This window comes from Anopheles ziemanni, chromosome 2 (assembly GCF_943734765.1).
Source record: "Anopheles ziemanni chromosome 2, idAnoZiCoDA_A2_x.2, whole genome shotgun sequence".
NCBI lineage: Eukaryota > Metazoa > Arthropoda > Insecta > Diptera > Culicidae > Anopheles > Anopheles ziemanni.
The window spans coordinates 94557737-94577929 of NC_080705.1; the positions used below are offsets into that span (position 1 = coordinate 94557737).

Genomic DNA, 20193 nt, shown 5'->3' on the forward strand with positions numbered 1-20193 from the left:
TGAAATACCGACATGCAATTAGGAAAGGTTCATGGTACGATGAAAATGATACTATGATGATAACAAATGCAGTTCTGCTTGCCATTAGGCACGCCACATTTTGGGAGTTACTCCTAAGTTCACTTGAAATAGTAAAGCGTTCACCAGTTTTTTCCAGTGTTTGTTGGGCCCCTAAACATATCCGGCTTTTGACACATTTGATATGCATTTTTGAAACACCTAATGCACCCAAAGGGAAGCAAAATGTATCGCGAGCATATTGGACCATTAAACTGAAAGCGAAAGTGTTTTTTTTCTTCTATACTCTATGATTGAAGGTTTCCTGCGAGACGAACGTGGTGGTATTAAAGGGCACCATCATTGTGCCGGTGATGGTGGAAAATCTATCTATCAACCTCCGACAAGCAACCGGAACGAATCTTCAATCCATGTATCAACCTTCAACTGAAAAACGACGACCTTCCGATGGAATCAAGATAAGTGATTGTTTGATCTACATTATTTTGTGTTTGTGGAAAATTCACGACAAGTATTTAAGAATACGGAAAATGTTGTCGTGCAAGGAAAATGTAACGGAATTTTCCTCTGCGAGACGAACGTGGTGGCATTAAAGGGCACCATCATTGTTCCGGTGATGGTGGAAAATCTATCTATCAACCTCCGACAAGCAACCGGAACGAATCTTCAATCCATGTATCAACCTTCAAGCGAAAAACGGCGACCTTCCGATGGAATCAAGATAAGTGATTGTTTGATCTACATTATTTTGTGTTTGTGGAAAATTCACGACAAGTATTTAAGAATACGGAAAATGTTGTCGTGCACGGAAAATGTAACGGAATTTGCCTCTGCGAGACGAACGTGGTGGCATTAAAGGGCACCATCATTGTTCCGGTGATGGTGGAAAATCTATCTATCAACCTCCGACAAGCAACCGGAACGAATCTTCAATCCATGTATCAACCTTCAAGTGAAAAACGGCGACCTTCCGATGGAATCACTTATGTTTGATCTACATTATTTTGTGTTTGTGGAAAATTCACGACAAGTATTTAAGAATACGGAAAATGTTGTCGTGCACGGAAAATGTAACGGAATTTGCCTCTGCGAGACGAACGTGGTGGCATTAAAGGGCACCATCATTGTTCCGGTGACGGTGGAAAATCTATCTATCAACCTCCGACAAGCAACCGGAACGAATCTTCAATCCATGTATCAACCTTCAAGTGAAAAACGACGACCTTCCGATGGAATCACTTATGTTTGATCTACATTATTTTGTGTTTGTGGAAAATTCACGACAAGTATTTAAGAATACGGAAAATGTTGTCGTGCACGGAAAATGTAACGGAATTTGCCTCTGCGAGACGAACGTGGTGGCATTAAAGGGCACCATCATTGTTCCGGTGATGGTGGAAAATCTATCTATCAACCTCCGGCAAGCAACCGTAACGAATCTTCAATCCATGTATTAACCTTCAAGCGAAAAACGACGACCTTCCGATGGAATCAAGATAAGTGATTGTTTGATCTACATTATTTTGTGTTTGTGGAAAATTCACGACAAGTATTTAAGAATACAGAAAATGTTGTCGTGCACGGAAAATGTAACGGAATATGCCTCTGCGAGACGAACGTGGTGGTATTAAAGGGCACCATCATTGTTCCGGTGATGGTGGAAAATCTATCTATATGCCTTCGACAAGCAACCGGAACGAATCTTCAATCCATGCATCAACCTTCAGGCGAGAAACGACGACCTTCCGATGAAATCAAGGTAAGTGATTGTTTGATCTACATTATTTTGTGGTTGTGGAAAATTCACGGTGAGCATTTGAAAACACGGAAAATGTTGCGCGCCGTCCCCGAAAAATATTACGGAATTTCAACACCATACAAAGCCCTATTCAAATTGCTGTGCAAGAAAGGCACATCGATAAAACATCGAATCTCATTGAACTTGGCTATTCCCGGTTCAAAAAGAATCCCTCGAGTTCGTGGATACAACGCTGGATGCTTTTACACAGTGCTCGTCACCTTTTTTTATAGCGCTCGCCACCTTGGTTTGTTTGTAAATTTGTCGAGCTCATTGAGCGTAATTTGCATGTAGTGTTCCCCTCCACCCAACAACTTGTCGAGTGGGTTGGAAGTACCAACACTTGGAACAGTTTTCCATTTTCTCCTGTTTCGTTTCTCTGCTACGATCTGCGATCGATCGTTAGAAAAAAGGAACGGTTAAAGGGAACGATTGTAGCGGGTTCCCGCTTCCGGTCTCGGTGCAAGTCACTGGCCCAATAATGATGGAACACGTGAAGTAGCCAGTGCATTCGTGTACTAGACGGCCGGTTTGAACGCGCGTGTGTGCGAATCTGGAATGCAGCATACGCTCTTGTTATTTTACAAGCAAATGCAGGCTCCATTTGTACAATGAAGGGCTTATTTTTCTCCCGAGTTCAGAGGCAGTGAAAGTAAAGAAAATTTAAATATATGTGGCTCAAACTATAAGCTCGAGATATGCAACAAGGGCTGTTTGTTGATAGCTACTAATAATTTCTTCACTTCTTGCTTGCCGCATGGAATAAAAACATTAAACGAAATTAAAATTTTCAAAGAGAAGTACCACGTCCCAACTCTTAGTAAAGTTGTAATATTTTGTATCACCGCCAAAGTGACCGCACGACGTCAACGTTCCAGTGAATATCGATCGATTAAGAAGAAAGTAGGAATGCATCAAGACACTATATTAAAAGAAAAGTTTTTTTCTGCCCATTTTGCGCGCTGTTTCTTCGCGTACGATCATTTTTAGTTTTTGGCCATTTTGGTTACGCAAGCTGTCCAATTTCCCATTATGTCAGCGAGCGGTGGCCACCGGTAGACACCAGCGCGCCATGTTGTACGTTATGGGATGCAAAATTATATGCGATGGATTTCTGCTCTGCCCTCCGCCAACGTACCCTGCTTACCCGCGCACCGGAGAGTGTGAAAAATGAAAGCCATAATGCTTCGGCAAAACAAGAGCAACCTCTTCGGATTCATCGAGCCTCCGTAAGGCCCGGCCAGATTGGGATGGTTTGATGAATTACCGTTGGCTCGCTAGGAGTTACTTCTTACTGCCCGGCGTGTATTAAAATGGCGTACATGGGGCGCGAAAGTGTGGAGATTTCGCAATCAATGTAATCGCATTAGGTTTGCAATCCTAGCTAGCTCAAATTGATTACACTCCATCTGAATGCACGTACAAAACAGTTTGAGTCACTGCCTGGTTTTCCCGTGAAAAATGTTGCTGTCTTTCGTTTCCTTTTCGGCTACCAGTTTATTTCACTTCCGATGGTTGAATTAAGTATGCTTTCTTTGCTATCCATCGGTGATCGTATCTGTAACGATCGTGTAGCACCAATTTGATGGAAACACATGATTATGATAATTGGGCATGGACAGCTTCTACAATATCACACACGTGCCTAAAGGTGGCTAAGTCAAAGATCTGTTATCCCTTTACTGTGCTAATTTTAATGATATATTTATTACCAACGTGCGCCGACGTGTGAGTATTTGTTTCGGTAAAACCGTTGAAATAGACATTTCCAGTGGACTTTTCACATATAATAAATTACCTTTTATTTCTTAATTCTTCTTCGATTGAAACTGTTACGGTTTTAATAAGTTTTGCTTCCATTGTTTCCTAACCATAAATTTTAATACAAAGAAATGTGAAAAGTTGCGTTTTTCTTGCCCTATTTCTTGCAATGAAACATTTCCGAGTGAGTTTCGCGAACATGCAAATCAACCAAGGAACGTTTATTGAATCGTAAGTAATAAAAGTGAAATCCAATCGATCTCATTCCCATCGGGACCTTGGTTAGAGGTTTGCTTGGAGAAAGATTTTAATTATCTCATTATACTCTAGTCCAAATGCCTACCGGTGAGGGATATGTTCCATCAAAGGCAAGCTGAACATACACAGAATTTTACTGCATGTGTAACCCAAATTGCCATAAACGAAGAGACATATCTTCGCTAGTCGTCGTGCAATTTCAACGCCCCAACATCAAAACAGATGCATTGGTAATTTATATTTTTCTCATTTAAGTTCAGTGCCCCCACACAGTACAGTGGTTTGAAGGATAAAAACTCTTCGATAACGATTCGAGCAAGCGAAAACCATCAACATGCTGTGGCTGCTCGAGCATCCAAACTGCCGGTGAGCCAGTTCGAATGGGGCAGATTAATGAAGTGGACTCTCTTTTCATGCTCAAACAGCAGCGACAGAAATGCCAATGATGCAATCGACTGCTGCTGCAGCTAAACGATGTAGATGTATAAACGATGCACCGATAGAGTGCCACCGATTTTGGACTTATCTGGGCAATCTTGCTCCAGTATGATTTTGGCTCGTCGAAAAGCCCGCACGGAAATAGTTGAATCAATTTGCTCGTGTGAATCATAACTGCTTTTGAGAGTGATGGCGGTGATCCTTGCATCATTGCTCCTATTGCATCGCAGGCATTTAACACCTCGATTGAGTTCGTCGCTTTTCGGCACCATTGAAGTCTTTCGTTTGAATTTCGAGTTTTTTTTTTATTGTTTTAGTTCTATGTGGGATTCATTTTGTTTGCCAATCAAGTGTAAGTGAGAGAACATAATAATTTCACAAGCTGGATTTTTTTCAATGATCACCATTGGTCTTCAGTGCATCTCCAAAAACCATGCAGTAAGGCTGCACGCAATTAGATAAATCAATCATATCGCACTCCAAAAAATATTTCCCTCGGATTACAAATGTATGCGTGCGTGTGCGATGGAATGCGTACTTCATTACCCAGAGTGCTGCTCGGGTCGAGCTGTTGTCGTCTACGGTGCAAGGGTTTACGTAATCGACTCACGGTCGACCCCCCAGTAGAAGTGCCGTCTCTGACTCTGAAGACTCCTTCCCATTCGTCACATACACACGTACACACACGAACAGAAACTCTCTTTTAACGATACCTTTTTTTCCCGCCGACATGCCGGAGACATGCGGCAGGTCATTTCGGTTGCTTTATTTGACACTTAAGCCATGCCGCAGGCTTCAAACACACATCAAGAGTGCAATCGAACTTCCATTGACTGAGCAGAATCACGCAACCTTACAGCGGAGAGAGATAGTAGAAGGTCGTCGCATAGTTTAGGATTTTTTTTTTTTGCTGTTATTGTAAAGATCGTTTAACCCTTTTCGGCCGCTTATGAAAGGTATCTGAAACTGGTTCAGAAGCCGCGAGAGGCTGCTACACACAGAGCGTCGAATTCACGCCCCGGGGTTACCCATCTGCTGAACCCGTTGGAATTCTGATGGCCAAGTGATACATATAATACAAGACGATTCGACGGAGATCACCCTTCTCACCAAAGGCCCAAGAGTATGTAGTAAAGCCGAGTGCGAAATGGGTTGCTTGTATTTGAAACAAAGCGAAACACTAAATCGTGCCATCAATCAACGGAAGGTAGAGCTGTCCGGGTATGAGATGTTATTTGCTCCAGTTTAGCTACAACCGAAGAATCGAGTGACTTTTAGGGCAACCTCCCACAGCCTGTTTGTATCCTCGTATTTTTCGACGGTTCCATTTTTATGCAGCACGCACTGGATGTTTAAAGAAAGCAGTGGAAGAGAAATAAACTAGCTGCATCATACTGGCTGAGTAGTCCGATTACGTAATCAAAAATTCACACATCTTTGATCCTTGCCCTGGAAAGCGGAGTGAAAAGATTGCATGCGGTCGGGGCGACATAAGATTAAACACCACCAAGTCGATTGTGTACGCGTCTTGACAATATCTGATCGTTGAGGGCAGGATGTACAATGAATGGAGCTTTCATGTGTCTACATTGGAGCAGTGTGGGACAAGTGAAAAAATAAAACTTGTATCGATTTCATTTCTGTACGACCACGCTGGAATGGAAGGAGGCTGCGTTGCCGGAGGGAAGTTTTCAAACGGACCTATTTTCGGTGATCACATACAACTAATCCAGCCACGCGTTAAACACATGGTACAACAATGGAGACAAGACGGACGCCTTTCGATTTGTTTTATTTTTTTGTTTTATTTGTGTGTTTCTGTGTGTGTGTGTTTTTCGTTTCGTTACCACTCTTTTGTTATAACAAGAGATTAAAATATGGATCCGCGCACGGGCTTTCGCGCATGCGCATAACTGGCATTGGGCATTGTTATGCGTTCGTTCGAGGATTGGAAATTCCGACCTGCCTATTAATCTACATTATGGGAAAATGGAATTCACCCTTGCGCTCTTCCTGTCGTGCCCAACGGTGGTATCGATTAGCTGAATTGAAAGGTTACGAAAGAACCGCCGCCATCTTCAAGGTCTGTCTTATCGTACGGGAAGCATAAATCTTGTGTTTTGTACCATCGTGCATGAGGTTCCCTTTTCTTCACTTGATGGAACTTACCACTACCTCCCTTTTACTACTTGAAATGGAGTTCTGGATTTCAATTCATGTTCTATCGTAGGCTCATTCGTATTAACCACTACTATGCATGTACAATCCAATAACGCTACAATTAAAAGAAGAGCTAGACATCAACGCGCTCAACTATGTCCGGATCTGTACAGTAAAACAAACTAATAAAAATGTCGCATTCAAAATAAAACAGATAAATTGTTTACACGAAAAACGAACGCTGCAAAGCGGTCGCGCTTTTCTAGCGGGAGTTTGAATAACAAATAAAAGTAATAAAACATGTTATATACAGTTCGAGTGAACCTGCCTGGGGCATCCGTTCGCCGATTACCTTGTTGGAGAGTATTTTGCTGTTTCGAGAAGTTTTAAAAGAATGGTAAATGATTAAAAAAAGCAGTGTAGACGGAGGTATGCGTTCGAAAGCATGAGGAAAAATGAAGAATTTGTTTTCGAGGGTCGCAGATCTTCCCCCCATCTACTTCTTGTCCTTATTGTAATCGACAAATACTCGCACCACTTCACCGGAGTACTTTCGCTGCGTCGGTGTGAAGTACAGATCGGACGAGTCTGGCATGGGACGTTGCTGCTGCTGTTGCTGTTGCTGGTGGTGTTGCTGCTGATGGTGGTTGCCGTTCCCGGCCGCTGCATAGTGGGCGCCATTGTTGCGACTCTTGCCCCGACGATCCTGCGTGTAGTAGTCGTTGGCGGGCCGACCGGACTGCATGTCCTGGTGATGCCGTTGCTGCATCTGTTGCTGCTGCTGCTGCTGCTGCATTGGGCGCGGAAGAGAGTAGGCCCGGTCGGCGTACGAAGGTCGCTCGCCATTTGTTCGATCGCCGTAAGCATGGCGGGACTGCTGGCCCGAGTACGCCGGATAGCCCGAGCTGCCATTGCGGTAGTCCGACCCGTTGCCACGGTGCGGCGGCATACCGGTACCGTCCGTCCGATCGATTTCGTAGTACTGGGACTTGTTGGGAGAGTGCGACATCTGCAGCGTCGTCTGCTGACTGTTGCCGTTGCTATAGGCTCGATCGGAGGAGCGTCCCTTACCGTGGGACGACTTGCTCTCCGGCTCGAAGTTGTCGAACGCGTAGTTAGTATTCGACGAGTAGTCCTTCCACGCCGAGTTGGGAATCAATTGATCCTGGTGCAAGAGAAGATGAAGATTTAGTCCAACGAACTTAACCTCGTAAGTTTCGAAACGTACCTTCAATCGGTTTGTTCGTCGGGTTTTGATAATGGTGCAGGTAGCCTGTATGATGGCAATGAATACGAGTCCTGCGATGCATCCCAAGATCAAATACAGGCGCACGCCAGCCGGCAACAGATCGTACTCTTCCCTGGGCTTATCCGGTGTTGGTGCTGCAAACGAATGTAACATTAGGCTTGTGGCACTGTCCACCGCTACCCCTGCTTACCTTCCAGTTGGTTAAATGTCAGGTACATGGGATCGACGGAGAACGCTCCCACCTTGCCGGAGGAAAGGTTGTTCGTCATGAGGTTGTGGATGGTCTGCTCGAGCGCCGCTGGATCATCGACTTGTGGGTTTCGGCGCCCATCCTTCAGCTCCTTGTCGACGAGAATGTTCATTTTCACTAGCACACTGCCGTCGGCATCGCTGTGAGAAGAGTAGAGAAACGCAAATAAATACTCCACCGTCAATGAAATGTGTGCCTTTCACACACACACTTACTTCTCGAAATCGACGACATCCGTCCGATGGAAGCCGGAGACTTCCTTTAGCACTCCGTCGAATGTGTCCGCGACTGATTTGGACAGATCGCGGTGCTCGGGTGTTCCAGCTTGGGGAACCTGGAACCCGGACGCCAGGTTCGTCAGCTTTATCGACGCACCGTAGGCGATCCGGTCCGGAGCGGGCGTAGCCACCACCGGCTCCTCGAACATGCTGGCGCACGACTTTATGCAGACGCGCGTATCCGTCACCACCGGGACGGACATGTGCTTGCCGATCTTCTTGTTGACCGGGTTGAAGGAGCCGCCCTCGATTGGAAACATGAGGTACAGGCAACGATCCTCCGTGAAGTCCAGGTCGCTTTCGTCGCCCGTGATGCGCTTGCGCGAGAAGTCCAGCACGGTGCGTCCGTTCTGAATCGCGCCGGACGCATTGTACAAGTCCTGCCGGCCGTCCAGCTTCGGCGCCGAGTAGCCATTGATCCAGGTGTCCATCAGGAACGGCCGCCCGCTCGTCTTGTCCACCCAGCCAATGACGGCGTCCGTCTGCGACATTTTCTGGTCGTTGCTGAAGCCGACTCCGGTCCACGTGGCCGTGTTCTTCGTCTCCAGATGGAAGTGGACCGCCTCTCCGCGAGCCACCGTCTGCCAGCTGAGGAAGTACTCGCAGTTGGCCTGCGCTGGGTCGCACGTGCGCGGGAACTTGTAGAACCCGTGGCACTCGTTGTCCAACTCGTGTCCGACCGGTCCAGCCGGTAGCACCACGTCACCGCTGGCGGGTGCCTTTGCACTCACACCCGCTTCCGGGGACACTCCCGGCGCGGTCGCCACCACCGGCGATCGGCGCTCGTCCTCGAGGAAATTTATTTGTGTCACTCCTCGCTGCATCTTGTGTCCGTGGTACTTCAGCTCGTCCGGCTGGTAGAAGTCGCTCACCGAGGCGGCTTCTTTCTCCACTCCCGAAGGTGGAGAATGCACGTACGCTCCCGGCTCCTGCCCACGTGCCCAAATCACGTGCATCAGATCGTCGACGATGGCGTGATCGGTGGGTTCGGTCGCATCCAGCCGACGCCGGAACACGATCGTGGTGACGCCATCCTTCTCGAACCCGCCCGTCGCCGTGAGGTCCGATTTGCCACCCCAGAAGCTGTCCTGCCGGGGAGTCGACCGGTCGCGGGTGTAGTAGTCCCACACGCGATGGTTTTCCCCGCGTGCCGTACCGATCACGATATCCGTACAATCCATCGGATTGAAGTCATGCCGGGGAGTGTAAGGGTTCAGCTTCAACGTCTGGGCCGCGACGGTCGGTTTGGGCTTTGGTTTGGGCTTGGATGCCGCAGGTTCCGATGTCGGTTCGGTTTTTGGCTCAGGTTCCGGCTCTGCTGAGGGTGTTGCGGTAACAGCACGTTTACTTCTCTTCTGCGGTTCAGCCGAAGGCTCCGTAACGCTCTCAGGTTCCGGCTCACCGGCCGGCTCGGGTTCCGATTTGGGCTCTGTAGGAGTACAGTTGCTTAATGTTAAACTCATTCACCAGCATTAATTAAAGCGTCCTGGATTTATGCTAACCTGGTTCGGCTCCAGGCTCGACGGCCGGTTCTGCAGCATTAGGTTCTGGTTCAGGTTCTCCTTTGGGTTCTGTTGGAAGGAAAAAAGACAACATGCAAGTTCAATCTTTCTGGTGAGTTATATAATTCAAAAGCTTCTTCTTGTTCTTGACAAATTACAAAATAACCTCTCATGGACAAAGAAATTATCTCTTTCAATGGAACCCATCGTTACCTGGCTCAGAAGTGGGCTCTGATGAAGGCTCACTTACTGGTTCCGGTTCCGAGGCTGGTTCCCCTTCCGGAGTTGGTTCACTTTTCGGTGCTGCAAGATAAACGAGATATTTAGCAACTCAAACATAAACAGATTACATGTTTGCGCCCGCCCGTCCAACCTGGTTCTGAACTGGGTTCCGCTCCAGGCTCCGATGCTGGTTCAGGTGCTGATTTCGGTGGCTCTGGGTGCGGTAGAAAAATGGGAATGAATGACGATGTAGGGCGTAACAACGACAAAGTAAAGCAAGCTAAAACACCATTCAAACCGAGATTGCGATAAGGGACAATATTTTCCTTCTTGCTGTATGGCCATTCGAAAGCAACGTTTCTTTACACTGCACTTCACTATCAACGCTGACTTAATACAGCGAGAAAAGGCGAACGATAAAAATAAATTGAGTCACACGAATGTTGGCCGGTTGATGAACGAGTTGTCACACAGGCCGTGAATAAAATTTGGCTCTTTTAAGGCAGCAAGACTAACTTACCCGGTTCTGCTCCCGGTTCTGCTCCCGGTTCTGCTCCCGGCTCAGCTCCTGGCTCAGGTTCTGTTTCCGGCTCTTCGCGTTGTACGAGAATAATTAAAACATTCAGTTAGAGTTTCGTGTAAAATATCAACTGGAATTGCACGACAAACCTGGTTCGGAGGTTGGTTCACTGGCGGGTTCGGGTTCGGCAACAGCTCCTTCCGCCGCACCACCAATTAAGGGGAAGTTCTTACACTCTGCCGTCATTTTACGCGGTCGCCAACCGAGTGCTACCCACGAAGTGCCGTTCACCTTCAGAACCATCTCGACTTCGTTCTGGTCCTTCAGCACGCGCCAGTAGACGTTCAGATCTGGCGACAGAGTTTTCGCCTTGTACACCGAATAGTCGATGTCGGTGGACTTGATCGGCGATTCTGGTGGGCGAGAGAAATAATGTTAGTGTCTCATAACTAATAACATAACTCGCTTGCGCGCTCGTAGTGGTACTCACTCTTGTTGCATCCCGGACCGAACCATCCGAGGCGGCAGTAGCACTGACGCCGCGGCAGCGACGTTCCGCCCAGGTCCACGCATGTTCCCTGGATGCCGCAGTCCTGGTTGGAGACGCACTCATCCCAGAACTCGCAGCGCTGTCCGTAGTACTTCTTGTCGCACTTGCAGCGCGCAATGAACTTCCCGTGGCCGGAGCAGGTCTCGTGGTGCTCGCGCCGTGGCACAATGTCCACGTCGGCGCACGACCAAAACCGATAGTTGCCACCCCACTCGTCCGCCTGCCGGACCAACCGCAGCGTGCAGTCCCGGCAGGTGAAGTTCCTCGGCAGCGAGACCTGATACTGTTGAGCGCTGAAATGTGCGACATATTCCAGTTGTAGCACCTCATTGTTGTTCCTAGCTGGGGACCTACTTACGTTACGTCATCGCGCACGAATCGCTTTTCCTTGCTACTTGGTGTCAAATTCAGCACCGGTTTCTCCTTGGTATCGAGTACCTCCAACCGGAAGCCACCCTGCGGGCGAGAACAAAACGAAACAATATTTACTTCTACACTCCAGCTCTGAGACGCTAGCGTCCAACTTCCAGCAGCGCTCCAGTGTCCAGTGGTCGATGGTTCTGTTATCTTAAAGTCAACTCCGCGTATCCAATCGATTGGATGTCAAGTTCAAGTGTGTCAAGAGAAAAAAATCGTTTGAAGAGTCCCCGGAACCGACCTGATGCTTATAAATAGCGGTCGACCGGCAGCCAATGCTGCGAGTAGTTGGCAGTGCCCTCGATGGCAAAATTGTCTCTGAACGTGCGCCGTACTAGTGAAGAAGAATAGTGCCAAAGAACCGTTGAGAACGATGCTCGTGCCAGTGGTGCTAGTTCTTGCGAGCCCCTTCGTTTGGCCGACGTTAGTGGATGCCATAGACTGCTACAGTTGTACGGGAGAAGACTGTGTGAAAGGGTCTACCGTTGCCACCGTCGTCACGTGTACGAATTCGGACGACCTGTGCTACACCCAATTCGACGCCACCAGCCGTAAGCTCCCTCGCAAAGTGCGGTTTTCACCTTCGGAGAGCGTTCATCTTTGCGTTTCTTACAGTTCTGGCGACGGAGCGAGGCTGCTTGCCGCTGGCGAGCGTTGCCTCTTGCACTGCAAATGGATGTGTGTCCTGCGCAACGGACTCGTGCAACGATAGTGGACACCCCAAGCATCAGTGTGCCGTATGTTCGTCCGTTGAAACCCCGGCATGTGCATCCAATGCGGCCGAGTTAGTCGTTAGTCAGTGTGCGGCCGCAACCTCGGTGGATTTGACCGCAGCGCAGTGCTTCAGTCGAGTGGTAAATGATACTGCGTACAGGTGCACGAGTGCTCACACCTTCTGCTGAACGTTGTACTTTCGTCCTCAGATTGGCAGCGTGACCGAACGGGGTTGCATCACGTCCCAGAGTGAGGTGGATGGATGCAGCGGGGCAGATTGTAGCACTTGCGTCGGATCAGGTTGCAATACGAATGAGTTCCCGACGGATCGACAGCAGTGCATCACATGCGAAAGTGCGGATGCATGCGATGCAGATACTGCATCGGCAGCGACTTGCGATGATCCGTATGATGCATGCGTTATCCTCAAGCGAGCGGACGGTACGTTTCGCCACGGCCAAGAACTGGACTGGATTCTCCCAGCAATGACTCACTTTTTCTCGCAGGTGTCGTGAAAAAGTCATGCGAAAACGCATTGTCCTCCACGGATGCCACCTACTGTGAGGCCAATCCAACGCAGTGTGCGTTTTGTGGGAAGAAGCTGTGCAATACCGTAGCCTTCGATGCCGGCAACAGTGTGGCCGAAAATCAAATGCAATGCTACCAGTGCGAGGGAACTGGCTGCATTCGGTCGAGGGTCGATCTGGTCACCTGCCGACAGTTTGATGATGAATGCTTCAGTTTGTTCTCTGGATGTAAGTCAACCCGCCAACACGGTACCACAGTACGCTCTGACTCTGTTCCTTCCCGTTACCAGTTAATCCTAATCGGCGTGGTTGTGTGTCGGATCTGTCGAGCGTGCCGGAAAACTGCCGGAGCACCGAAACCGCCCATCCCGAGTGTGCGATTTGCAGCGAATCGGAGTGCAACTTACAAGCACGTACGGACCATCGGTGCGCGTTCTGCTCGTCCGTAGAGGATGCCTCCTGCATAGCGCCAGCCTCGGGGGCTCTTACTCCCGCCCAATGTCCGGCTCCTTCGACCGAGATTCCGTCGGACGCGCAGTGCTACACAAAAGTGGTAAGTTTCGCGAGCTTATGGGTTTTCTCGGATCTCTAAAATAATTCTACGCGTTGCAGATTGGATCGACTACCGAACGGGGCTGCATAAGTGCGGCATCCGACCTGCTTGGCTGCGCGGACGACGGGAGCAACTGTGTGACGTGCAGCATCGAGGAAGGTGGCCAAGGGTGTAATACTCAAATTTTTCCCAGTGACCGTCGCCGGTGCACCGTCGGATCGACAGCGAACACATACTGTCCCGATCCGTCGGACGATTGTGTGCAGCTGCTGCAAGGTGGAATCCGCAAACGCACCTGTCGCTCGCTGCTGACCTCAACGGAGCTCCGTTTCTGCAACTCCTCTAGCAACCGGTGTCAGTTTTGCAGCACCGACAACTGTAATGCTGCCGAGGTGACCTTCGACTACATCGATTGCTTGTAAGGACACGATCGCCGTGGGCATTGCAGCTCGATTGACTAACTTCACGGTTCTCTTGTGCGTTTTAGGACTTGCGACTCGTCGACCGATCCACGTTGTGCGACAAACCCGAGCGCTCTGACAACGTTCTCCTCTTGCACTACCTGCGCGACGGCCATCGTGGACGGAATCCTCCGTCGAGGTTGCTTGGCTAGCATGCCGGCAGCAGTTTCCTCCTCGTGCACTGCATCGGTCGGCTCGATCACCTGCCAGCGATGCTCGGCGAATCGCTGCAACAGAGCCATCTTCCCGGCCGCCCGCCAACAGTGCTATCGGTGCACCAACCCTCCCTGCGTGTCGCACCAGTCCGTCCGGCTGGAGTACTGCCCGGTGTATCGTGCCAACGACACCTGCGTCGTGCAAACGGACGCGAGCGGACAACTGCTCCGGTTGGACTGCAGCAGCTCGCTGACCGCGGAGGAACTGTCCGTGTGCAGTGTCAGCTCGGCGCTCTGCCAGACCTGCTCCACGGCCGGTTGCAACGATCCGATGGCGTACGGAACGAGCGGAAGCTGCGTGCAGTGTCGCAGCGGTCTCAATACGCTGTGCCGTTCGCAAGCGGCCAGCATTGCCGCCGAACCCTGCTCCCGCCCGACCAACGCCGCGTGCTACAGCCGGATCGTGGATTACGATGGAGTCGTTGGCGCGACCGAGCGTGGCTGCATCACCGACCTTCCTTCCTCCGACCAGGCCGCATGCACTCGTGGAGAGAACTGTCTCTCGTGTGTCTCGCGGATCGCCAACTGCAACACGGCCCAGTATCCGGTGGCGCCGCTCTACTGCTTCCAGTGCGACTCCCGCACCGACGGGGACTCGTGCAAGGCGGCCCAGGCTGGCACGGCGACCGAGTGCCCGACGTACGATACGGCCAACAAGTGCTACACGATCGTGCAGTCGAACGGCGACACGGTGCGCAAGTGCTCGACGGCGGCTCGTGAAACCGAGTGCGGCTCGGTCAGCATCTGCGAGGTCTGCCTCTTCAGCGGGTGCAACGGCAAGGCCAGCGCCAACGTTGGCATCACGGTGGCCCCCGTCGTTACGACCACCCCGGGGCCGTCGAGCGGCATCAACAGACTCAGCGAAGGGCGTTACTTGTTGCCGATCAGCTTAGGTTTTATCGTATTAATAGCTTGCGTTAGGAAAGACGCTTAACAGCGACCGAATAAAGATTTGCCTTACACACCAAAACAACATCGCATCTCGCTCGCCTTACATGGTATCACTTTAAACGAAACCCGAATTGGTTGTTAAGCAACGGCCGATTGATCGGAAAGCTATTTTATTATGAAGCGATACACAAAATTCGCTTCCCGAACGGCTCATAATTGGACGGACCGATGAGATCCGTAAGCATAAGCGCGATGCGGAAGAGAAACGTCGTCCACTTTGGCTGTCGTAATCATTGCATCTCGATCTCGACACGAACGTTTGCCGGCCCAACACAAATTGTGTTAATTGTGTGTATGCGTATAACAACACCGACAACAACGGCTCCGATGCCGATGATGGTAGTGTGCCGCTCACGATGAGTTGAAAGGATCTATTTTAAAATGCCATTTTCACACCGGCGATTGCATAAACGTGAAACCAGTAGCATGGCATCGAACGGAACGTGCTAATACGACGACCTAATACTTTGCCTAACACCTATTCTTTCCGGCATGGCTTTCGGGTGGCAAATGGCTGATACAAACGTACGATTCACGTGTTGCTCCGTAACGGTAAACTGGAGTTGTACGGGCGCTTTACGCACCCAACTCTGGTAACTTCCACGCGAAGAGACGCCCTGCTCCACAAAAGTAAAACAACTTCCAAAGAATTGGACCAACGGTTTTCCGCGGAGCCTGCGCTACACCCGCTGTCAATGACATTTGCTCTGGGATGGGTTGTCCCAAAGAATCTCGCACAGAAATGGAAAACAACCGTAACGAAAACCGTAATGCCGGTGGCATCATTGTTTTCCCTTACTTCCTTCTTCGGTCTATGCTCGACTGTCTTCAATTCCATGGCTTTGGATTTTAGTCTTTATTTTTTGTTTCCTTCTTTGCGATTATAAAATAAATCGCTACAGTCAAACACAGCTACTAATTGGTGGTGGTGGTGGTGTTGTTGCTGAAACAGAATTTCAAACCAATTCCCAAGAGTACTAACTCCGTCCAAAACTTTGTGTTGTTTTTCTGCCGAACAAAGTGATTTTACGATTACGACCAAAAATGTTATCAAAATTTCAACCCCCAAAGATTCCGTTACCCGCCAGACAACTGGAAAATGCTGTTGCGATCCAACTGGTAAAAAGAAAAACCTCACGCGGTGATGATAATGGGTGCACATTCCTCTCACGAGGGGGTGTCGCTCGGTTTGCTGTTATACTTCGATTTAACGGATCCACCGTTCTGGCGGGAATGTTCCAACCAGGGGACAGGAGAATTGAGTGAGGGGAGTGTTGGAGTGAACAATCTTCTTACCCGATGTGGATAGGCAAGATGCCACGAAACGTTGAACGTGCTGCCCTCGATGAATGATGTCTTCAAAGAACCTGAAACCGAAACGTCACAAAAGAGAAAAAAGACTCCAGTTAGAAGACTGCTAGAACGAAGCATGATGCGCTATACCCTACATAGGAACAGGGAGAGAATTTCCGATGAGAGGAAAATGATTTAATTTCGCATTGAAAATTCTTTCGTTTCGACTCCGATGTGCTCGCCCTCGCCACAATAGGAGCTTGAAACGGAAGCGAGAAATGTAGCTGACTTGCACCGGAAGACACTTGAATGCATGCTCCATCAACGAGCATCGATGAGTCACGTTTAAACCAACGGACTAACGGAGAAGCGACAGAATAATTCCGTTTCTGCTAGATTATAGTGCGTTTATACCATTAGAATGCAAAGCACTTGGAAAAGTACAGGATTCATTGCTTTGCTTTCAAAATTATCTTTTGTTTGTGCATCAATAACTCACAATTAAAAATTGTAAGGTGTGTAAAGGTACTTTCATTTCATAATTTACACCTTCCGTTTTGCTTTTTTAAATTTTGGCATAGCTTGGCATAGAATAACAATTTGTCTCAAAACTGCACAAAGACATGCATGCCCTCATGGACATTGAATAAAATAAAAACCAAGCGTGACACGCACGCTGCCGAGGTGACTGAAAATGGTCCTCCCAGGGCGCTACCAATCGATTTTGATGCCCTTTCGAGTGGCCTCCCCGACAGCAGCTTCCGCGCACGGCGTGGAGTGGATGTTGAACGGCAATTGTTCGTTTATTAATTCAATGTGAAGGTGCACTCAGTTTCTCTGTGGGAAGAAAAACCTCCCCGCCAACATGGAATTTTCCCTGAAGGGTGGTACCCTTTTTAGAGTTTGATAATGATGCTACTTTTGTCTGCTGCTTAGTTGATAATCTTCAAGGAATAAATATCTCACGCATCGTTGACGCTTCGGCTGACAGATGGGTGAAAATGCACAATAAAGAGTTGTTCACACGGCCTCTCATCGTTTTACTTGCTTGCTGACAGTTTGACCGTTAGCATTTATTTCCTCAGCTGATAAAAAAGTTAATTGCATCGATTTTCCCCTCAATTTCGCCAGAGGATAACCTACTGCCGAGAAACAATCCCGACTTGATTTATGCACTTGCGCGAATCGTTCAACCGTTGCAATACTGTTGATCAAGGTGAAGTCAATACAGCGTCAACGTATAACGTTTCATAATGGCTGTGATCAAATTTTAACTAACAACACGCAAAACGGGTGATCTATTCAATAGAGAAACAAGAAAACATGTATATACATTTTAGAGCTTTACTGTGTTTAGAGAAAATAACACTAAAATATTTCCCTTCCAATGAACGGTTTGATGAACATCCGTCAGCGATGATTAATGAACTTATTTTGAGCTGCTTCTGAGTGAAAAACCCGCACTGGACGGTCGAGAATGTTGATTAATCACAGCTTAGCAATGTCAGAAGCTGTTTTTCAACGTTTTATTTTTCGCTGATTTTTTCCTTGTCATCATTTGAAACACGATTTACTAACACCGACGTACATAGTAAATCATTTGAAAAGCAGCTTTGTGCTTTTTGTTTGAAGGTTAACTAAAAATATAATGCAAGCACACCTTCACAAGCCGCTTTAACACTCGGCATCAGCTGTTTGGATATTCGAAGGACTGTTTGCGCAATTATGCTATCCTTTTTTTTACTTCACTTACCCACGCACTCGCCAATGGTGGTGGGTCTTACGAGCATTCTCGTGCAGGGAATCATTCCAAACACGCACCCGCTCCAGATTTCCTTCGCTTCCATCGTGTGGATCATTGACGGCGCGCAATGGAGTAGGTAATCGTCGCGGCAAAGAGTCGCATTCCAGCTTGACTCGCACACCTGAACTTTGGATGGAGCCGTTTTCCTCCCCCTTTGGCGATATCTAACTCTTTTTCTCTCCCTCTCTCTTTTTCTCGCTTCATAAAACAAAATTGACAGCCTTCAAGGGGGTTAGTTTATGAGCATAGCTTTGAATGCGCACATTAAATTGCGCTTGGTTTTTGATTTTATTTAAACTACAACGAAGATAGCTGGAGTGCACTGACGAGTTCAGTTAATTTGCACAACCTACTGTAGACAAAAAACATAAAATGCACAATATATAAATTCACCACACGTTTCTGCTTTTCCATTACTTACGTTAACTTTTCAATGTTGCAATGGAATGTTGTTTTGAAGGTTTATTCACGCAGAATTGCACAAAAACAATTGACTATTGCAACGGCTGGCCATTGATTATTTAAGATGAAGCAAAAAAAAAGTGTCCATCACTTTACTCGATCTAACGTGGTCACGTGGGAACGCACCACCGAATGTTGATCCCTTCAAAAAACTTCAACGCCAGTCAAGGACACGAACCTCGGTTCGTTTACGTGGTCGTCTGGTAGGGTCATGGTTCTTGACCTCTTTCGTGTTTTGCTTCATCGGAACGTGGGCTGATGTGAGTGTTTTTTCCACTTCCTTTTAAATTTGAACAACGTTTATTGAAAGAGAATCGTATTTGTTAAAGACAGATATTCTTTAACGGCGCCCTAAACGGAGGATCGGTTTTGTTGAAACTTTTTAAAAGTTACGAAATGGAATCTCAAAAGAGCAATAACATCTCCGGATTGCACAAAGCTTAAATCATTAAACATTCATCATGGATTCCTACAAACTACAACCGAGGCGATTGCCTCTGCGATTTCAATGATGCCATCGTAGCGTATCAACGACTGTTCACAGTTGGAAGTGAAATATTGATACGACATAACTTCATTCCGAATATTTCATATTTGTTTTCTTCAGACCGGAATCTTAATTATTTAAACATGTTTGAGGAAACTAACCATTGAAATTGTACACAATGCTGTGAGTGTTTCAATGATCTGCAAACATAGTGGGGCCACTAGTCGCTAGACTGCTAGTTTCTTGTCATTTTTTACCTTTTCTTAAGTTAATACCTTTATACATGCATGGGTGAAATAAAGAGTCAGCCGAGCCACATTGCATCGGCTTTGCTGTTAATAATTGAACCTTTCCCTGCAAGACTGAGCCCACTTTAAGACCGGCCTATTCCTGTCTTGTGCTAGCTCTAGGTTTTGTGCAGAATGTGGAGTATACGGACCGGTTCCGGTTAATAGGTCACGGTGCAAATTGCCTCCAGTGTTCACCAGTAGGTCCCGGTATGCATCGGTAGTAAAAACATACGCCAAACATGCCGAGCGACTCTTGGCAGATGAGAATTTCTTCGTCTACACCTTGCACGCAATTCATCTTTTTAAGAATTGTTTTAACCTGCACCTGACACATGTACCAAAACCATACTTCATTTTCAAAAAGTTACAGGTTTTATAGTAAAAGTATAGGTTTTCCGGGTTTTGTATCCATCACTTTCGACAATCGCAAATACGTGTGTAAGACAGAAAAAGATGTTGGATTTTATTACTACCTTGGCGATGATAATTACACCTTCCGCCAGCCTACGGAACGTTTGCTGGGTGTTCCCGAAGGAAAAGCACAAAAGTAGCCCATGGTGGTGAGTAGTTGTCGGTCGAGTCCGACTTTCTTGTTTCCTTTCCACCCAACCTTGAGTTAGGTTGAACGTGGTGAAGGATAAAAATCAACTTTCTTTTGGAGCAGGTGAATTTACATATTTACCAAACAAAACCGACCAATTCACTCTACGACTTTCGTGATGACGAAAACCTAGTTAGATATACTAAAACTATTTGGAGCCATGGCGTCGTTGTTCTTGATTTCTGGACATAAAGAGGGAATGATTGTTTTGAAACACAAAAACTCACCTTTCGGCATCCCACATGGTGCTTTCGTGCGTGAGTTGTCTAGAAAGTCCAGGTCGTACTTCCGTGCCGGTGGAAACGTAAGCGCAACGTGAGCCTCCGCCTCGTGCTGAAGTATGGCAGCAAGCAATACCACCAATCCTGCCACCAAGAGTGGCCTCGTTCCACCACCGCCGTCACCTTGCGCCAT

The 20193-nt window shown here is 47.8% G+C and overlaps 1 protein-coding gene across 1 annotated transcript; it reads right to left on the reverse strand.

The window, feature by feature from the left end:
* Positions 1-6929: 6929 nt before the first annotated feature.
* On the reverse strand, positions 6930-20193 carry LOC131294828 (uncharacterized). Its single transcript, XM_058322873.1, is given in 13 exon segments — positions 6930-7598; positions 7662-7799; positions 7850-8072; positions 8148-9639; positions 9713-9781; positions 9926-10015; positions 10086-10148; positions 10455-10526; positions 10604-10867; positions 10945-11297; positions 11363-11460; positions 16139-16209; positions 20007-20193. Coding segments are annotated over 13 exon segments (3789 nt in total).